Genomic DNA, 21,637 nt, shown 5'->3' on the forward strand with positions numbered 1-21,637 from the left:
GTAGGTATGAACTCTATTGAAGATTAAAGTAGTACATTAAAAGGATTACCAAGAGATTCGTGTAGAAAAGCAATAGGAAAATCTGTATTTTGACTGAATCTTTTATATATTGTTGAAAGTGCAGAAATACATATAATGTGCTGTTATGCTGGTTTTAAGGTGTGCATAAAACTATAAAGAAAGCAGAAATGTTGTGGCAGCTCCCTTATTTTTCTTCATAACTAGCAAGCCAACAAAACGGATTCAGAAGAGCAAGATGCACTGGGAGAGGCTGGAAATAGGTTTTGTTTCCTTCATAAGCTGATTTTCTTATTTATTTTTTTTTTAATTTAAATCACTTTATGGGCCTGCTGGAAGAAATTATGACTGAAGATAAAAGATATAGATATTTTACATATAAATGACTGGAGAAATGGATCTAAGTGGATGTTTAGTACTTGAGATTTGCATGAAGTGAAGTGGGGAAAGGAAACTTGCACCAAAACCAATACTAAATTGGAGACAAGTTAGGCTGCAAAAGTGACCTTGAATGTGGAAAATGTTCCTTATGGTGTTAGCTTATGTCTATTCTGAACCACTGGCTTTTGGCTATTTATTTTGTATTGTGATATAATTGGATTTAAAATAACATACTAATGCTTTCTTCTTTTTTCTTTCCTTTTTTTTGTTTTTTTGTTTTGTTTGTTCGTACATGGCATGCTACTGAACTGGTACGTATGAAGATTGCTGTGTTCACTGTATCCTGGCTTGCTTGTTCTGTGAATTTCTTACCCTCTGTAACATTGTTCTGGGACAAGCATCCTGTGGCATCTGCACATCGGAGGCCTGCTGCTGTTGCTGTGGGGACGAGATGGGGGATGACTGTAACTGCCCGTGTGACATGGACTGTGGCATAATGGACGCTTGCTGTGAATCTTCAGATTGCTTGGAGATCTGCATGGAATGCTGTGGGATCTGCTTCCCATCATGAAACATTTATCCCTTTTTATTTTATTCTCTATAAAACTGGAGAGCTTTTCTTTAAATACATTTGAAGAAAGACAAGGTAAGATTTTCACACAACCAACTGGTATTGCACTGTTAATTCCCTATATATAAATATGTTTTTTTAAAAGCAATCCTCAAATATGTATTCTAACACAAATTGTATAGTTTTGTACGTGAAACTCAAGCTACATTCCAGCTTCCTTTTGGCTTTGCAAATGGAAGACTTTATTGAAACCGAATTATAGGTCTGGTACCACAGGCCGTATGAGGGCAAAATTGCCATTCGAATTGAGTGCCGGGTTTTGGTCAGAGAAGAGACTACAGGGCAAAACCTTAAGTATTTGCCTTTGCCAGCTTTAATGTTTAAACACTCAAATGCCTCCATGCATAACATGCCTTTACAGGCATTCTGAAAAGCAAAATGTCTTCATTTCAATCTCTTTGGGGTAAAAGCAACTTTGGTCTATTATTTTAAACTTAATTCAAAGTCAGCGTCAGGAGTCTACTCTTGGTTTTGCTACAGTGGTCACATTGGCAGTATTTCTTTTTTTCTGAATATCTCGTTGGTTTGGGAGAGATTCCTGGTATTTTCCATTGTCAGTATTGATACTATGGGAATATTAGGCAAACTAAAGTCAATGTAAGTTTTGCCATGGACTACAGTACCAAGATTTTGTTGTTATCAATCAAGCCAGAATAGAGAACTTACATTTTACTTCATTACTAATACTACTTGAAATGCTTCTTTTTCGAAAGAGACTTTGGAAATCTATGTAGACATGAAATATATCCTTAGACTAACAAACTAACCAATAGACAAATCTTAAAAAATTGGCTATAAAAGGAAAATTATCAGAAATTAATTCAAGAATCTAAATCTTTACATTAGTGGCCTTGTCAGTGTTTGTGGTTTTACAGCCAGTATCACATAACTTAGTATTTATTTCTTCACTGTGTGAGAAAGATCCGCAGAGGATGGCAGAATTTAAACAGGGTATAAACATGAAATTAAAACTGACTTCATGAAGGAATTCTGTCATTGAATGCAAAAAGCAAATGCAAAAATGTTTATTCTCAGATACGTTTTAAGTGTTATTTTTAAATAACTGCGTAAAAAAAGGACATTTTAAAAATGTATGATATCCTTTAAAAATAAAAGGAATGTGATTTAAAATGTTTGAAAAATACAGTTAGGATCTGGTGGGCAACTTTTTCCCTGTTACACCATTAAGTTTTTCTGTAATTGTGAAATGACTTTGGTCTGACACATAAAGAAGTTTATGGCATTCCCAGATTTAGGGAGTAAAGGTACCCATTTTCTTTAACATCTGCTAGTTTCTCTCCTCCATGTCTGTAGCTCATTAACTTTTCTGTGTAAACCACCTACACATCTCGATCTCACACACTTAAACTTTCCTATCTACGCTCCAGATTTCCCATTTGTAGATTGTTGGATCTCGTAAATTTAGGCCTTGTTACAAGAGTCATCGATAGCCAATAGTACATTTCTATTGAGTGAATTGACCATAAGTGTCTCTTTCCGCTGTAGTGAATTCAATTTATGCAAATGTGACAAGCTAAAGATCACAGGAATGTGAAGCTAAGTCAACAAATGGTCTGATATTAACCAAAGCTTCTCCCTGTGAACACTGACTAGTAGTGCCTACTACTGCAAGTTATCACTGAAGGTAACATAGCCAAATCCTCAACTATACTAGGGAGCTGGGAGGTGTTACGTTTTGCCTTAACGTCTGCAGTATTGTGGTATATTCTGATGCAGCACAGATTTACTCAGAGGGTTTCTTATCTGGTTTTGATAGTTACTAGAACAATCGTTTCTTATGGGTTTGGTTTTTTTCAATGTATTGGTCCAGATTCAGATCTGTGTTGCATAAACTAAGCACGTTTCCATTAATGTCAGAATTTTCCATTGGTTTAGCTCCAGCTAGAGAGCACAAAGATATTATGGTAATAGGCAGGCTAATAAGGAATCATATAGTTAAATTGATAAATTCCCTGAGCTCAGAATCAGGCCCATGGGGCTCAATTATGACTCCTAAAAATCTGAACCACATTGGGAAAGGGGAAGAGGTGCCTTGGTTGAGTGGCAGCGCCTGGAGGCATTTTGCCTTTGTAAGGAATAATGCCTCTGGGGAAATTGGGGGCATCACAGTGAGCACTGGGACTAGATGCACCTTGGAAAAACTCTAGACAGTGCTTCGCCCATCGTTGGTCTATGGTTGAGACCGTGGTGGTGGGGACGTGCTCTCTGGGGCTAGGCAGCACCATGAACTGTTCTTCCTCGTGTTCTGGCCACAGAGATGGGACTTGTGGCTGTTTCTTGTCTGGTTGTGCTTTTAGGGATGGACAAGAGGACTTTCAGTCTCCTGTCCTGCCCTGCTGGAGGAGTTCCAGTTTTGTGTTTGGAAAATTGCACATTAGCATATCAAGCTTTTAGCAAATACTGGATGTTAGTAAAAATCACTTTTACCACAGGACGAGATAATTTAAAAATAAAAGAAAATACCAACCTAGGGAGTCCTTTAGCTGCGTAAAAGTTTATTTATACTCAAGGGTTTGCTCTGCGCAAACCCTTGTTTCTACTTACAGAAACTCAGAGGTTTTCTTGATTTACTGAAATTATGAAAACCTGGGAACTGTATTTACTATTAAGCATTTACTTCCAGTACTGTTAAAATACAAATAATAATTACAAGAACTCTGTTCATGCGTACATGCGTATGTGTGCAGACTCTCTCACACACATGCACACACACAGACGTGCAGATATATTATTTCACTTGTGAAATACTAGAAAGTGAAAACAGTGTTTATTAACCCTCATAGCAATTAGTATCAAAGTATTACCGACAATTGAAGAGTAAAACATTGTGTGATTTGTTTGACATTTAAATGTAATCTGCTACTGTTTGTCATAGAGATATTAGCACTTTTGTAAAATGTATCTTTGTAGCAGAGAATATTAGTATGTAGTTTAAGGAATTCCTTTCTATATTTATATTCTTAAATTCTGTTTTTTAATTTTCTCTCTATAGACAATCTTGTAAGCACCTTGTGTAATTAAAACAAGCAGAATTAGAAGGAGACAAATGTGAAAATATAGTTTAAATAAAATTAAAACATCAGAACTTAACTGTCTGTTTTATAATAGTTCTTGTGAACTTGTACAGTGTTTCAGTACAGTTCAGCTCTGCAAACTGTCCCATTTGAAAAAATGGTAACTTGCTGTTTGTATTTTATTATCAACTGGATGTGCTATTCTCAAACACTATTTTGAAATAAAGATCTTTATTTTGAAACTTTGGGATATCTTCTTCTTCTAGTCTTACCCTGTTACTCTTCTGACTGATAATTTCTTGTCTTATTTGTGATTTTTTTTCTGTTATAAGACTTCCTGGAGGCTTTGGCTTTTGGGTGCTTTGCACAGAAGGTGAGCCTGTAAAGGAGAGTCGTCTCCCAGGTGGAGCTAAACCAACTCAGGCACTGGAAGCTGTGCTAGCATGAATCTCCAACAGTAAAAAGAAGTTCATCATTAAAAGGGCAAATTCATTCCTTAGTGAAATTGTATTACTGAGGTGGAATTCCAGTAATGATTAAATTTGAACAAAATGAAAATTATTTTAATACATCTGCAGCAATAGTCTTCAGTTTACCCAAAACAAGCTGAACAGAGTGCAGGCGATTCATAGTATTGCAGTAGACATGCTAAGGTCTAAGGGCCTACGCGGCCTAAGAAATGGAGGCTTACACACAGTACCACTATTTTAAAGTAAGGTATGTTTTTAAAATCAGTTTAAACACGGATAGAATAGACTGTTTCAACTGTGATTTAAGCAAAGATATTTTTTTTCTTGTTGTCTTAAGCTGAGTGTGAACATGCTGATGCTACTTTAAAGCTGCAGAAACTGCATATCTAGTCTTTTGCGTTAATTTTTCTATTTTTTTTCTATGTCTGTTTTATATTTATTGAATGTTATACCATGTCTGTGTATATTTGGGCCTTTAGAGGGTCTAAAAAAATTCCGATATGTCTCCTCTGGACATTACAGAGGTAAGATGTTAAAACTGACAGAAATTGTGCTTGAGTGTGTACAGTGAGGTCTTGCCATTGAGACAGCATGCCAAAATAACTGTTTGTGTGAGAACTGATAAAAGCATAGACAAATATCAGCATTTTAGACTTATTACAGGTGCTGTAGCCCGTATCCATAATACAAATTATTTCTAGAAAAAAATGGCTTCTGTGAAGGAGGATCATGAACATTTGGATTGAATAATGACTCTATTTCGGCCATAGTGCTCATGTTAAGAACCGTTTGTTGAGTTTCGTGAATCATTGTTTTTATGATCTTCTAAATTAGAAGCTTTTCTGAGTTGTTCACACAGTTTTTAAAATTTTAAAAATTGTTGTAATGATGGCAGTATTTGATGTATGCTTTTGGAGAGCAATGCCAATTGTATTGATATATTTCCACAGTAAAGCTCCTTTTGTCAGCAGTCTTATGACTTTCTAAAAGGCAACAGATATACCATAGAATGAATCAAAGAATGAATCGTCTATCTGAAATCTTGCTCTTGGCTCCAAAATTAAATTAAAGATCAGAGAAATATCTCTCTGGTACCCTCTCTGTCCCTCTTTCTGTCTATATGTGAGTGTGTACATCATGTGTTGGAAGAGTTCAGAAAGTGTTGGTGATAGTAGTAGCTGTAGAATCCTACAGGCATTAATCTTACTTTTTTCCTACCTTCTGGCCCTTCTGCCAGTTCTTATCACTTCCAAAGAGAGCAGGGGGACCTTAGCTCAATTGTAGCATCAGGATATTGAAAGAAGGTCAATAAAAATTATATCCTGCACCCATTTCCGTGATGCACTTGTTCACTGTCCTCAGTATACTCAAATGTGAAGTTGATTGCTTGCACAAAATTCAGCCTCTTCATAAGCACTAGTTTATGCTATTTACCAGTGATTTGGTGCTAGTGACATAAAAGGATGGCCTTTCTCTTTAGAAGTCTTTGATATGATGGGTTATTTCTACTATAGTTCAAAAGAGAGAAATTTCTCTGAGTTACCATTCTGCAAAACAGACAGATGTTGAGTTTGATTTGGTGATCTTAATCTCTATATGGTTTTTAGTTCACCTCACTTAAAACCGAATTTAGTAAAACACCACATACATTTCTGTTTGCCTCCTTTTTGTATGTACATCACAGCAACTGTTAGTACATTACCATTCGATACTCATAAAAACTGAATGTTAAATGAAAGATTGTATAATACCTTTTATACCTTCAATAGTATCTTACTAATTTTTATTCTGATCTGCATATGCTATTTTAACTGATGGAATACTCCACTATAATTGAGGCTCTTTATGTCATCTCAGTAGGGTATGTAATTGGTGCCCAAGCACTATACAATTCCTCTTCAATCAGTCGGGTAGGCTTCTGCAATTTGTCTCATCTCCAAGTTGCAGAAAGTGACCACACTGTGAATACGCTGTACTCCAACTTGTATGTGTTTCATATTACAGTCTTTTTCCACAGTGCCTACTTTGCTTTTTTAGCTTTATCACAAAGTGGTTTGTTTGGTTTTGTTTTTTTTTTTTTTTAATCTTTGCTATTCAAAGAGAACAGAAAGGGCTTTTATTATGGAGGTCTGGGACAAGACCAAGGTGTATGTTAAGTTATAAATTATTTCCTCGTCTTTTCTATGTTCACTGCTATATGCAACTCCTAGACAAATAGTCTTGTAAAAGTGATATCTTTGGAACTTTGGAATGTATCTAAGTAACTGTAGCTCAACAGTGTTTTATATCTGGATATATGAAGTTCAAATACGTTGATTGTGTCTTGCTCGTTGAAGTAAAGAACTGAGAGTTCTGTTGAGATGGACTCTGCAGAGTCTTGCAAACTGGCAATCTTCAAAATAGTTCTCACAATAATAAGACCAGTACGTTATTTTAAAACTAATACCTTTTACAGTGGCATATATATGGTAGCTTTTAGATTCTGTGTTACTTTCAGTTACTGAAGACTAATAAGAACACGCTGGAGGAAAAAAATGTATTAAACGAATGGGTTCGCTTTTCTCCCTAGGAAATGCAACTCCATTTGTCTGTTTCTTCATGTGAGGAGGAGACACCTTGATTACATATTTAATGTAGACTAACAGCAGTGGTTTAGAATCCACAATAACTTCAAGGTCATTACAAGCAGTCTTTGAAGGATAAAGGGAAACACGGTGCAAGGATTCCGCTACTATTGGCAACTGCTGTCTCTGCATCACTAATCTGCTTTGCAACTATCAAGCTTTCACGGGGTTAAGTTTAAGAAAATTAAGGTATCCATGACTGAAATCTTCTATGCAGTCTTGCTTCTTCAGAAAGAATAATTAGCCATATTTACACAATTACATTTTAGTAAACTATTATGCCAGCTTAACTGTAACACATATTCTGGTAAAAGTACATTAAACAGCAATCCAAAAGCAATTTAGCTGCTGAAGGCATTATTTTCTATCTAATTATTCACAAATTAATGAATAAAATTAAATTCCAATCACTGAAAAAATGAAGCAATGGTGAGAATCAGAACTAACGATTAGTTAAAGCTATGCAATGCATAACAGAATTAAAGCTTTCTTTTATTCAAATTCAATGCTTAAAAAAGAACAAATCCATCATCTTGAAATTTGACTTGTAGCTTGACATTAAAAATAATATGAGTAGAATTTTCAGTGGGGTAAGCACAAAACTAGTTCAAGTAGTGTCACTCTCAATTAATGTACTCAGGTGGTGTGCCCATTAAAATTCCCACTTGTGGGTTCAGCTCTCTATGCAAATGGGGTCATTACCTGGAGAATTTAATTGGGTATGACACTGGGAGTAGGAATTTTCCTTTCAAAATAAACCTACTTGCACACATTTTCACTAGAAATTTGATTGTTACATATACTTCATATTGTTTGGCTCTATAAATATTTACCAAAATTGAGAATGTCTTCACTTATTTATTTTTTTACAGGTGATTCATAATTCATCAAAATGATTTTTAAATTGTTCCATGTATTGCATATGCAATTCTTGTTACAAAAACCTGTGGTGAAAATGTGGGGGGTTTTTGTGTTAAAATGATATTTTTACATTTTTCACATTTTTTTAAAGCTGATATTAATTTTTATAGCATCTGAAAGCAGAACTGTAATATTTTTGTAGTATAGGTACATGTAAATGAAAAAAGGCTGTATCATGCTGATTTGTATCACAAGTGTTTGGAAAGGACAAAAATACACTGTGTTTCTGTGTAATACTAACTTCCAACTTTTGCTGGAAATTACTTTGCAGAATCATTTGTATAAATAAGGCCAATGCTGAAAGGTATTAATTCTAAAATATGCACACAAATATTGTGGAAACACGGAAGTACATGGTTGGAACGAACTTCTAGAGAACTTCTAGCTCAGCAGTCTAACCTTAAGTAGTGTCTAAAAACATGTTCTTGAAAACCTCTGATGAAGGGAATTTTGGACACTCTTGAGATAGTCGGCATTAGTGCTACAGGAGTCTTACAGATAGAAAGCTTTTTTCTAACATCACATTTAATCTTATTTTCATTTCTGCAAGTAAGACTGATGTATCCATGTTCTATTCCCAGTGGATGTGTAGAACAATCACCATTCTCTTGTCATAACCTTTCATAGATTAACCTTTCATATAGTTTGTGTACTCCTGCCGAGTTTTCTCTTACCTAGTCCAAAGAAATCCAGTCCGGTTTCTTCAACCTGTCTTCTTCAGGAAGACACTCATTTCAGGCTTTACAGACTGTATGAGCTATGCTTCTCATTTCAAAGTAGCACAAGGCTGAGGGAACAACATGCAAAGGGACTTTCTCTGCTAATGAGAAACGTAGTTGTCGGATGGTCTATTGAGGTAAGAAATCTATTCATGCCTGGATTTCTGTGGCAAGAAAGTTGGTGGTATTTCAGTTGCACCTTAACTTCTGTAAAGGAAACAATCCAATTAATCAACATTATTGTCTCCTGCATAAACACTTGAAAGATTTTCATGAGATTTGTAGAACGCATTTTAAAATTCCAAGGTGGAGACCTGCAAGTGTTGTCTTAGCAACCAAAAAAAGAAAATGTATCTACCATGTCATTAAAGCTTATCTTCATTTGTTACTTCCGTATTTTTGCTCCACCTCAGCTTTCAGTTTCTTGCAACTTCTGCTTGGCACTGTGTTTTCTAATCCAGCGTCCTCTGTGTTTTCACTAAAGCTTTTTGTCCAGTTCTATTGGTTCTTGTTGCTTCTTTGATGCCTAATACATATTTATCTATGCACAGAACCCCTGCTACTGAAGAGTGGTGTTTTCCTTATTAAACTTATCTGCAACTTTGTCATAGCCTTACAATACAGTATTAAGACCCTTCCAACCCTACCATTCTGTGAAGACCTTAGGCAAGAGTGCATTTTAACATAAGCAAACTGCATTTCTTTGAAATGATTGATTGAAAAGATTGATGCTACCTTACTACTCTTCGTGTTAAAAAATGATAATTAGAATTTGGGGAAAACCCATTTTATTCTCGGGGAAATTCATTGGAAGCTTGATCTGGATATAATGACGAATTAAATTATGGAATAAGTACTAGTGCATGTCAATATAGTTTTATGGCAAATACTTCTCGATTATTATTCACTAATGAGAACAAAAGTTTGGCTGATAAAAATAATTGTATAGCCATAATATCCTTGAGTTCTTCACACATTTTACTTAGGACTTATATGACATCCTGATTTGCAAGATTATACTTTAATATGTGCAGATGATGTAGACTGAAACTGAGTAACTGATAGGTCTCAAACAGTAGTTGTCAAATGAAATCATTGTTAAAAGGGTGATTTTAGAGGTACTATGGGAATTGCTACTGTGCCTGCCACTGTTCAACATTTTCATCAATGATCTGGAAGCATTTCTAGCAGAATTTTTAGATGAATCAATAGTGCTGGAACAGTAAATTAAGTACATACCTTGTTATAAGGTGCTTATTTAGAGCAATCTGGACCTGGTAGGATGGACGTATTCTGAGAAAATGTTTTTTCGTTCTATGAAAGGGAAAGGAAATATTTAGAATTTACTTCGTAAAAAAATAATTCATTTTAAATACTTTGAAAAGACTTGAGGATCACGATAAAGAAGGTACTGAATGATAGTTTTCAGTTGAAATGCTGTGGCCTTTCACTGTGACCTTTCAATTTTTAAATGGGTAATGCAGTGCGTGGAAGCAGGGAGGAGCGTGTACTTAGGAAACCAGTTTCAGAACGCTGCTTTCTGACCTTCATGTTTTGAAAATCAGAAACAGTCCAAAACAGAGCCAGAGAAATGACTTAGAGACATAAAATTGCTTTAAAAGGAGAGAATTGCAGAGCTTATTCTACACAGTTTATCCATCAGAAGGCTGAGATATGACTTCATCATATGACCTGGTATCTTCACAGGGAAAAACTACTGTGTTATGAAGCTTTTCGTGTTGTCCCAGAAAGAGCTAAAATCTAAAGCCAAACAAAAATTGGTGTCCAATTTCCTACCCGAATGTAACTGTGAAGACATTAATGAGCAGAACAAACTGCCAAATGCAGCATTTTATTACGCACCTCTTGATAGTTTTAGCTCTCGACCGAATGTTTTTTGGAAAGATTCGCTTGCCTTTAAAAGGCTGTGTGCGTATATACATATATACATATATATAGAAAAAAATATATATAATCAATAAATGTTGAACTGGATGGAATTTTATTTCCTTTCATATTAGAGAGGTTAAATGAGATGGTGCAGTAATACCTCATGGATTTGTTGTCTAGCAGCAGTAATAGATTATTTTAATCATTTGAATGGGGTTTGTAGAATTCTTACTTTTGCCAAACATTAAAAAAGTGTAGAAGGAAATGTTTTTCCATAAAACTTTCATTGGCATAATATCTTTATATATTCTAGATGTATAAGAAAAGTAGCAGCATTCTGGGCTGTTTATCACCTGTGTTCAGAGAGATTATCTAATGAGGAAGTGACGTTTTCTGACCTGTGCGCTGCAAGAAAGATGAAGGCATCAGACAAAGCAGGGACAGGTCTTCAAGGTGGATTGCTCCTTGACTGTCTTCCCCCAACAGGTTCTACAACATGTCTGTGGGTTGGGGTTTGATTGGGTGGGGTTTTTTTCTCTCTTCCTTTCTTTCCTTACCCTTACCGGGGGGAGCATGAGAAGTGCCAGTGTATGTGTTTAATCTATTGAAATGGACTTGAAATGGTGCTTTTTTTCTGCTAGCGCTGGATCTCCACAGCACAAAGATGTATGTCCTCTCTCATGGTAGCTGTCTGGGATAACGTGGCGGTCACAGATGTTTCCCATACCAACATTCAAATATGGTGAATGTAGGTTATAGTTCTGGGCTAATAATTCAAATAAAGATTAATTTCTATTGCAAAAATGTAAAACACATTAAATGTTAATTTCAAGGGCAAAGCTAAATTGAAGTCCCTAAGAAAATACTTTAAATTAGATGAATTACCTGTAGAACAAACATCATAGATAAAAAGTGAATTTACTTAATATAAAAAAGTTAATAAAATGGGCTGTGAAAGGAAGATGAGCAGCAGTGTTAAGATAAATAGTCCACTCACACTGAAATAAAGGATGAAAGTTCACCTTATTTTCCAAGTTTATGGAAAATTTACAAGACACAATGCATTCTGTTGTATTAAACCAAGGACCACTGGGATTTGTGTGTTATGAGCTTTCAGTAGGCTCATCATAACCATTACAAATCTACCCTGAAATTTTAAAAGACCAAAAATACAGAACTAGAAGGTCCAGTTCCTCTGGGCTGGGGAAAAGAAATGGGTACTGGCCTTTTTTTTTTGTACGCTATTCTTCCACATGTTGCAATGCAGGAAATTATAGAGCAGGTGGAAAGGTCAGGCGTGTGTAGAGACTTTACTGCATATTTCACTTCCCTGCTCCTTAGTTAGAGGTTACTACGATGCTGTGTTACGTTGATTCAGCAATAGTTTTGCATTCCTCTACTCCAGAAGAAATTTAACTCACAAACGATACCATTAGGTTTATTTATTTATTTATTTCCCTCAGGCTACTTCTTTGCTTCTCTGGTGTTCTTGAGGGAGTCAAATGGTAAAATGAAAATTGACCCCTATGAAAAATCATAAGCAGTTTGTTAGACTATATTTTGAGGCATATGGGGATTTCTCCAATGACAGAAACGAATTTTCCCCTTTTCTTAGCCTGGTTCCCAGAGAGAAAAGGGCTTAATAATCCACTGTGATGTATACGCTTGCATGCATGTTTGTCCATTTTCTTATTCCCTACTAGTAACTTTTAAGCCTGCTGGTCCCATTTATACCAAGTGGAAAACAAGAGCAATTAAAAAACCCCCAAACCCTAACAAATGGGAGTATGGGCCTATCCTTACCCCACCGAGGGGGCACTTTCTCAGCTCTTATAAGCAGCCAGAGAATCCACAGAAGGGAGACTTACTAAAAATGTTTAATTGTGGAAAAACCTACAGCTGAACTTCACATTTTATTAAATGGAAGAGAATCAAACTGAGACTGAAATCACCTGAATGAAAATTAATTCTGCTACTCATGGAACAAGTTGTTTTGCATGATTTAAGCTTGATTTCCATAAGTATGAATAGTTTAAATTGCTTTCAAAATAAATCCTACTTCTTTGTCTCCTGTTTTGTAATGTTTGCTTTCGGAAAAGTTACGGTATTCGCCTTTAATGATGCAGGGTTTTTGTTCCCACCAAATAGCTTTCTAAATCAGTTGTTCCAGGATAGCCTTCAGGAAGAAAACTAGAAAGGACTGAAAAAATAATTTGATAGTGGGTAAGAAAAAAAGTCTGAAGGGTTGAAAAAGAAACTCAAGACTGATTTTTAAAAATTGTAATTCCATATAAAACACTGAAGCAGCTTTTTTCAATAAAAATTTTCTAATAAAAAAAAATAATATACTGCTTAATTGTGCTGCCGGTTAGCATTAATAAAGTATTATATGTATAATTTTTACAACTAGAAGTAGCACTGTGGTTGTCACATTTTACTGTACACATAGCTTGATTTTTGCAGCGTAGACATCTGCCAGAAACATTTCAGTTTAGCATGACGAATTTACTGTAACCCTGTCAAAAATCACGTAACGTTGCCAAAGTATTGCTTTGAATATAGGTTGAAAAACAGAAATAAGTGTGTTGAGGAAGGTTTTCAAATTCTCTCAGAATCCAGTCATTACTGGTGTTACGGCCGGGCACATAGGAACGCTGCTGATCCGCGGGGGATTCCCGGGAAGTGAACATTACCTACTTAATCAGGGTAGTGAAAAGCAAGATCCTGTTGACTGTAGGTACCCTGAGCAGGCTATCAGCACCCCAGCGAGGATGCTGGTGCACAAAGGGCAGGCAATTTGCACAAAAGTGTAAAGACTTTTTGAAGCCTTTTTGTTAAAATTAAAATGGGAAGGGCGCAATGTGTGATGTCTTCTGTGCTGACTGTATTTCAGATGCTTGATTTTTGACTGCTTATGTATGAAACACGGTATGCAGTTGGGTTAATATGCTAGTTGAAGCCTTGTGGTCTGAATTATTTGGGCCTAATTCTGAGCTCAGATAAACAATAGATGAGACAATCAGGGAAAGCACGTGCTGTCTGGCAGCTTAAGGGGAATTCTCTAGGATCCTGATATTTCAAGAAATAATGTATCAGGAAAGGTAAGTGCTCCTGCATCTTTGATAAAAGATTCTTCAGTGTAGTATGCGGTTTAAACAAATGTAGGATATCTCACTTTTTTCTCAGGTTAGATCTTTTTGTATTTTCAATAGAGGCCAAAGGTGTTCTAGCATGTTTCGAATAGAAGATAAGATAGGATTCTGGGACGTAACTGAAACACCACATTTGTATATTTTATAAAACTATTATTTATGAAAGGGAATTACAAATGTGCATCTGCATTTGCATAGGCCCACTGTCTGCCTACCTGTATGAATATTACCATAGCCCTCAGGTAAATCCTGGAATTAAGAGTATCGTATCAATACGTAGTCTTCTTTAGTGAACTTTTAAACCATAAACAACGGAACTGATTGCTCATATGTAGATACAATTAGTGTAAATGACTATTTCCTGACATTAATAGGCTAAACAACAGACATGCATTGTTTGTTCTATTATAATTTTCTATTGTTAAGCTGATTTCAAACAGTGCGCATAAAGGTCTGATGGCAGTGTAGCGGTCTGCTACGGCACGGGAACTTCTGCCTTCACTGATTTGTATGAAGAACTTTACCGTTTAAACCAATATTAAATGGAGGAATCTGCATCTCCCTCTTCCTTTCCCTTCTCAGAAATGCACCTCAGAGTGCTGGGACAGATGGTGTCAGGCAGTTTGGGAGCAAAAATACCCCAAACCAAAACGAAAACCAAAACAAACCCCACAAAATCTCCTGAGAGGTGCTAGCCTGGAAACCTGGAAACCATGCTGAAAAACAACCAAAGGAAGATTTTCTTTATTCCTTCAGAGAGCTTTGGTGAGGTATGTGGGAAAGCCCCTGTCCTGCGAAGTTTCCTTTCAATATCTACAATCACTGAATTTATCTGTATAAAATGTATTGCTATGTGACTGTTAATAGTGGTTACATGCACGTGAGCTCCTCTCTAACTAAATATTCTTGCTTGGAGTGCTTATGGCTCACATCCCACTCTGCCCTGCTCCTGTGAATAACCCAGTGTGCTGATGGAGTGACAAGGCACCCTATTCTGCTACAGCTGAATTAGGGCCGATACACATGTTACGCGCAGTGCTGCCTGACAAATTGAATCAGCTACTCTAAGTGATTTTGCCTGTTTCAGAGTACTGGGAAACTCAAAGGGCATCAAGTCAAATTACACATTGATCGCAGTTTGCCCTGTAGCTTTTGCACACAGAAGGAATCCCATGCAACACTTAGAAGATTAGTGGAAGAGACTGCATCTGGGGAATATCACATGTAAGCATGTAGAAGTTGGACTTCTCTGGACGGTAGTAATGTCGCAAGTCTAGCCATCCAGGAAAGAGCAAAATTTATGTTGATGTGCACTTCCCAAATGAGGCAGTCATAGACTTCATCATCCCTCCTGTAGACCTTGTAATTCCCAATTTAGCCATACCATAATTCATGTTTGATTTGGGGTTATTTTTCGTTCTTCAAATAAACAAAATGTCAGAATATCACAAATTAGAGTGATTTGTTTTCTATAGAAATACAAATCCATATGTACTAATGTTTATGAACTGCTGTGTATTAGAATCACTGATCTGCTCCTGTGTGATCTACAACTATCTAGAGTCTGGGTGACAGACCAGCAATCGGATGCCTGAAAACACAATTTCTGTGTTCAAGCTTTTCTTTGGAACCACAGAGGCTAAATGCTTCCTTAAAACACAGTAGCAAAAATAACTTAGAAAAAAGTCAAGAAAACAAAAATTCTCATATGAAGAGCTTATTGCAATAGCTGACATTTAAAAGACAATACAAAATACTGTTTGACTTAAATGATATGCCAGGCATGCACACAAAGGCTTATCTTTATTTCATTTGCAATGCTTGTGCTAGATGGGGCCTCCTCCTTCTCCTTGTTATACTGATGAGCAAATTTTGCACCGACAGCATACTTCTCAGAGCAGTGCCATAAGTATTACTAAAATAATTTAAATAAGCCTCTGCATACTGGATCTCAGTTTATTGATCAGGAATTTATCTACAGCAGGATCAGCTTCAGCATGGATATCTGTGTTGCAGCTTTTCTGAATGATCTTCCAAGTCATTTACTACACTAAGGGATCCTGAAGATTTCTAATTTCTGCCTGTTGCCAGGTAGGTTTCTTATTTGTTCTGTGTTTTCTTCCAGTTATTAAAAGCACTAACACCATTTTTCTAAATTTCATTTCTATTTCTAAGAAACCAGTCACTTGGTTTCTATTCTTGATGTTCTCTCTTAGTCATCGGCCTGGTAAACATACCAAGAAAAAACATGTTCTATCACTTCTGTTAACTGAGGTTGCCAGTCAACGAGAGGTGACAGCAAATGAAACGGACAGATTTGTATTGTTGTGTATGTAAAAACTTAAGGGTTGTTTCCTGTCACATTCTGTGCTTTAATTCTTTCACTTAATGCTTACTTACTACTCAGTCATGATAAATATTTTGGGAAGAATGTGCTGCTCCAAACTCTTCCTAACACAATTTCTGTTTGTTTGCTTAGGCTGAAAGCTTTTTTGTTTGGCTGGTTGTTTCAGTGAATTCCTTCCTCAGAAAGAAATAAAATATGCATTTTTAATAGCTTTCTTCACCAGTTATGGAGGTGGTTTGGATTCAAGGACTGATAGTCTTTTGACTGGACTTAAAAATCTACTGCATCTGTTGTTTAAGGTCAAATGTCTCAATAAAGCCTTTCCATAGAAGCGACTTGTTAGCTTGTACTTTTATCAGGTCCCTTCTGCAACTTTTTTTTCCCCAGCTTTCTTGATTTCAAAAATGACAATGATGGTATTTGAGTTTTCTGGGAATTTCTGCACTGCGATGCATGTTGTGAACAGAGTTTTTTCCTAGTTCTGCTTCTGGGCTCCCTCTGATCTTTGTAATGTACAGTGCAGTGCTGTCTTCCCTAGGCACTTCTCTCATCATTTTCCTAACTTGTTCTTCTGTTCCTCGTACGGGGGTAGCTTGTGGAGCTGTGCAGGGGAATCATTCACAATACTAGCTAAACTGCGAGAAAAACCTTTCTAAGAAGGTTTTCCACAGAAATGAAGAATTTTGAACGTTTGTCGTTTTTAAGCTCAAAATAGGGAAAAAAGAAGATCTCACAAGCCTCCAAAAAGCCTTCCACCTTGACCTGCCAAATCAACACATAAATACAAAAGTTTTATCCATTAAAAATGAAACTTTCTTCTGTAGGAACTGCTTTGCTTAGGACTGTATTAAGCTCATAATGAGTAAACAAAGAGACTATTGGGCCACAGCCAAGCACTTGTTGATAAACATATAATTTAAAAACTTGAACAGTTTTTCTTTCCTCCCCTCCCTGCACACACCAGCAGATCATCACCCTTCATACAACGCAAATCACAGCAGGAGTAAATTGCTGTTCTCCCTGGAACAAAAGACACTTAATTTTTGAATAAACATCCAATTGTTTGGGGTTTTTTTCCTCCATTTTTCAGTTTTTGGTACTGTATGAATTGCTGAATTCGATCCTCTCGTTGAAAAAGTTGTTTGGAGGTTTGCTCCCTGCTTCAAATCAGAGTTGTGGATGCTGGAGCTCCTGTGGGCCAGGCGACCTGTCTCCTCAAGGGACTTACAGCGTGTGTCCTACCAACTGGCACCCAGAGAAAACCTACTGCTTCTTATCTTCTCCCACTTTGGTTTCCTTGGTACACATGCATGTAAATATTTGCTTTCTATGTTGTTTTGATTTCTTCTTGTAGCTACTTTGGGCTTGAGCCAGTGTTCACTAGCAAGGCAAGAAAGAGGCATTCAAAGAGATTATCAGAGAGATACTGTTTCGTCTTGAAAAGTAACCAATGCTCATCCTGAAGTATTTGAATTGTGTGCTTGCAGACGCAAAAGACTGTGTGCAGAAGCAGCTTATATTCCTCCATCTGTCTGCAGGTCTGTCTCCATAAGCTCGATCATAAAGTGATTATTCACTTTGTTTTCTGTTTAATACCAGGTGGTAGTTGGTTACCATGAAATTAGTAGATCCTAGTACTGGACCTGCAACTTTGTTTTGCTGTTTATGTTCTATAGCTTTGTGTTTATATATTAGACTGTCTTAACTTGTCAGGATCAAATGGTCTGATACTTCTAGAAGCATTTTACCCTGCTACCTGGTGTTTTCTTATGTCTCAAGATGGAGATTTACATTATAGAAGTACTGTAAGAGGTAGCCAAACTAAATCCATCAAAAACTGAGAAATTCTCCTTTGATTTCACTGTTGATTTTAAAAAGAATATTAGTGCTATTTTGAAACTAGAGAAATTACATGACTCGTGGGGCAGCCATGTACACCTTTCCCCATCATATGAAAAGCGCGTTGTGCCCACAGGCGGTTTAACACTGATTTTGGTTTTGCTTTTTCCAGTGTAACTTGGCTGTGCCTCTATCTTATTTGTCTGTCTTTATTTATTTTTCTTTCCCCTTTATCACACTGTGAAGTGTTTTTGGCCTGTCTTTTTCATGGCTGTTCATGACAGTCTCTTGTCTATTTGTACAGAGCTTCTGCCCTTTTTCTTTTCATCACAGCATGGCTGGGCAGCCAGTCTCACCAGCAGGAGTTAACTGGAACTTGGGTACTTTTCCAGTTGAAGGACAAAACTGTTCTTCCTGCAACCTGTATTTCAACAATGAGTAAAGAGAAGTTTTGTAGTCAACATTAAATAAAAACACATGGTTTCCTGCAGCTGGCGTCTTAATCTTGCATTAGGCTTCCCACAGCCTGTGCTGCAAGTGGCAGCTTTTAAAAGCGTGTGGTTTCGGCAGCTCTTGGTTTTGCAACTGCAAAACTCTCCTTTCAGTTAAACTTGAGTTTATGGCTGCCTGTCACAAAAACTACCAAAAGAGAAAGAGCTTTTGCAGCTTCTTGCTTTTGGAATTGCTGCTGGGAAATCAGCAGAGCCCAGTCCTGTTATTCTGTAGGAGGCTGCGGTTTCCATACCAAAGGCAGAAAACCTCTCTAGACTGTATTCAGCAGCATTGCTCTCCATTTAATTAGACCTTCCATCCCTCTGTCCTTGGATATCTTCCTTTCTGGAATTAGCCAAGTTCTCTGACAGTGGAGTTATATAGCCTGTAAAAATTATGCTAATCTTGTTGTTTTAACAGCTGCATGTTTTGGTGTTCACTTCCTATGTTGTTCTTGCGGAAGGTGCCATAATCTTAAATCCTCATCTGAAAATGTTATGAGCCTGTCACTTTTTTTTCCTCTTGACTCACATTTCAAAGAGATCTGCTTCTTTTTATCATCCTGTCTGCCTTCCCATTACAATTTTACATTATGATATTGAACCAGGCTTTGATCGTTTTGTAGTTTGCGTAGGTCCTTGTGTAATATGTTCACTTGCTTGTCTAGTAGCATGTTCACTTGCTTGTCTAGAACGCTGCACGTCAGTGAGACAACCTGCACAAGCCTAATCTCATCTGCCTCGGTTTTTTGAATAGCTGGCATATTTTCTCTGATGTGCTATATAAATTGTCTGAGTGTTTGGCTGAGCCCTTTTTGATAATTAATATATTATTCACCAGGGATTTTTATGAAACCGTTTCCTCCAACTTTCTCTTCTTTCTTTTTCTGAATAATAAGAATTGCCTATGCACAGGGTACTGTCACTACATCTTCCCAGTTGCTCCCCACCCCCTACACTGACAGGATTTTACCATGATGAATAGAAAATCTGGTGTTTGTTCTGCTACTGATAGTTAGCATATGATAGTGAAAATTATTTTACTATTGTCAACAATATTAAACTCTCTTTAAGCACCTGTGTTAAGTTTCAGCATCCCTGTGCAATGACTGTTATAGATCTTTTGAAACAGAAAGTGTTCTTGTTATATTGGCAGATGTCAATTACACTTAAATTATAAATTTCATTAAAATAAAGCAAGCCAATGAGCGAGGAAAAAATGTGAGTGTGAGTGGCAGAATCTGCTTCACTGTGTATATGGGCAAATGGCAAGGATTGTCTCCTCACTGCACCCATTAAACTGAGTTTTAAGGGTTGAAGACTGGTAAAGTTTATTTCTGATCACACAGACTGATGATTTTGAGACTTGTTTTTTTATTAGGAATATGTGTAAAGTGAATTTACATGTATTTGCATGGATATTCAGAAGGAATTTAAGACTAATATAAATAAGAAACATCGCAAGCTTTCAGGAAAATGTTTTTTTTTTCTATTCTATTCTATTCTATTCTATTCTATTCTATTCTATTCTATTCTATTCTATTCTATTCTATTCTATTCTATTCTATTCTATTCTATTCTATTCTATTTTTCATTTTTATTTTCCTTTCTTTTTTGTTTTGTGGCATTGCTTTACAAAAGAAGGGGCAGGATTTCTGGTTGCTGTGTAATACTTGGGACTACTGATGGGAAACAGGGAACTGCCAACAAAGTTCCTGCAGGGAGAGGAAGGGGAAGGAAAGGGACCTAAACTTTCATTTTGGCAGCATTCTGCATAGCCTGAAAGCCTCGGGGAAACTTCCAAGTGTTACGGTAGGTAGGCTACAATGTACTGATCCAGTCTGAAGATAACCAAAGCACAGCTGAGGGTGGGGAGTCTTGAAACTGATTAAAAGTAATCACAGCCCTGTGGCCTGAGGCATGCAGAAAACAGAACCATTAATGCTATCCGGGAATCCATATAATGTCCTACATAGCAATTGCCAGTAAAGAGAAGAATAAATTTCTCTAGCACTTCTTCTTGAAGCCAGGGAATTTCTTATTTCTGCCGGTGTGGCGAATAAGAGCGTTATCCTGAAGTGTCTCGAGTGTCAGCACTGATGCTGGTGGGGAGGTGAGGTCTCTGCTGCACAGAATGGACTTGCTATATCCAAGGGGTGCCTTGACTTTTTGTGGTTCTTAATTTACAATCCAATTTATATCCGCCTTAATTCATAATCCAATAGAAGCTATACTGAGAGATACCAGCATCTTATTCTGTGCTCAATATATTGTAATATATAGAATAACAGTGGGAGGAAATTGCTGAAAAATAATTGCAATGAGATATTTCAATAATGGCTTGCACAGGACCTGCTGGGAATACCTCATATACTGTTGATTTCAGTAAGAATATTTACTGTAATAAACACAGTAGAGCTCTATTTTTAGTTTAATATAAAGATTTATGTAAAAAAAGATGAATTACATTACTCAGTTGTATCTCTTGAATTATCTTAACCATATGTGGTTGCTCTTAAAATTAACCGATTTATTATTTTCTAAAGACCAGCTGGGGAACTGTTTAATCTATAAAACTGAAAGCAATGTAATTACAAACAGAGGGGCAGAAGTAATATTATGTAGTCACAGTTTAGAAACTGAGCCTTGAGTATCTTAATATATGCCTGCATAAATGATTAGTATTAGTTTGCTTCCGCACTTATCTCAATGGGATGTTTTTGCCAGAGCACGTTTATTCCACCTGTTGGTAAACCAATAAACCACCTCGTTCTTATTTCTTCTGTGATTTTCTTCCTTGTCATTTGTACTAGTTTCAGCTTGTTTTAAATAATTTCTTTATTTACACGCATGCATAAAAATGGACCAAATAACAAAAGAAGCGGAGAGCATTTGGAATAGAATTTAAGAAATGTAATTATTAAAACAAAAGAAGGATGACATTTCAGGAATCTTAAAAGTACACATGTTTATGTATGCATTTACAATGATAAAGCTCAGTTAGTCCTTGTGAAAGATGTTTCGGCATGGAAAGATGTACACATGTACCCTCTGCATGGGTCTATGACTTTTGTTCTTGGTACACAAAGTATTACGTGCGATGCAACCATTGCTGCTGG

General features: G+C 36.6%; 1 protein-coding gene across 5 annotated transcripts in view; it reads left to right on the forward strand.

Annotated features, from left to right (window-relative positions):
• The window catches only part of MDFIC (MyoD family inhibitor domain containing), a 53,630-nt gene extending 49,311 nt beyond the window's left edge, over nt 1-4,319 (forward strand). For 3 of the 5 annotated variants that reach the window (XM_063323219.1, XM_063323222.1, XM_063323220.1), the window contains exon 5: nt 723-4,316. In XM_063323219.1, the coding sequence (XP_063179289.1) occupies nt 723-970 (248 nt within the window). In that variant the 3' untranslated portion in view covers nt 971-4,316. Of the gene's footprint in view, nt 1-722 lie in introns of all 5 variants that reach the window. The other 2 variants (XM_063323218.1, XM_063323221.1) reach the window with 2 other exon arrangements.
• Nucleotides 4,320-21,637: the final 17,318 nt, after the last annotated feature.

The sequence above is a fragment of the Chroicocephalus ridibundus genome, chromosome 1, assembly GCF_963924245.1.
Source record: "Chroicocephalus ridibundus chromosome 1, bChrRid1.1, whole genome shotgun sequence".
Lineage (NCBI taxonomy): Eukaryota > Metazoa > Chordata > Aves > Charadriiformes > Laridae > Chroicocephalus > Chroicocephalus ridibundus.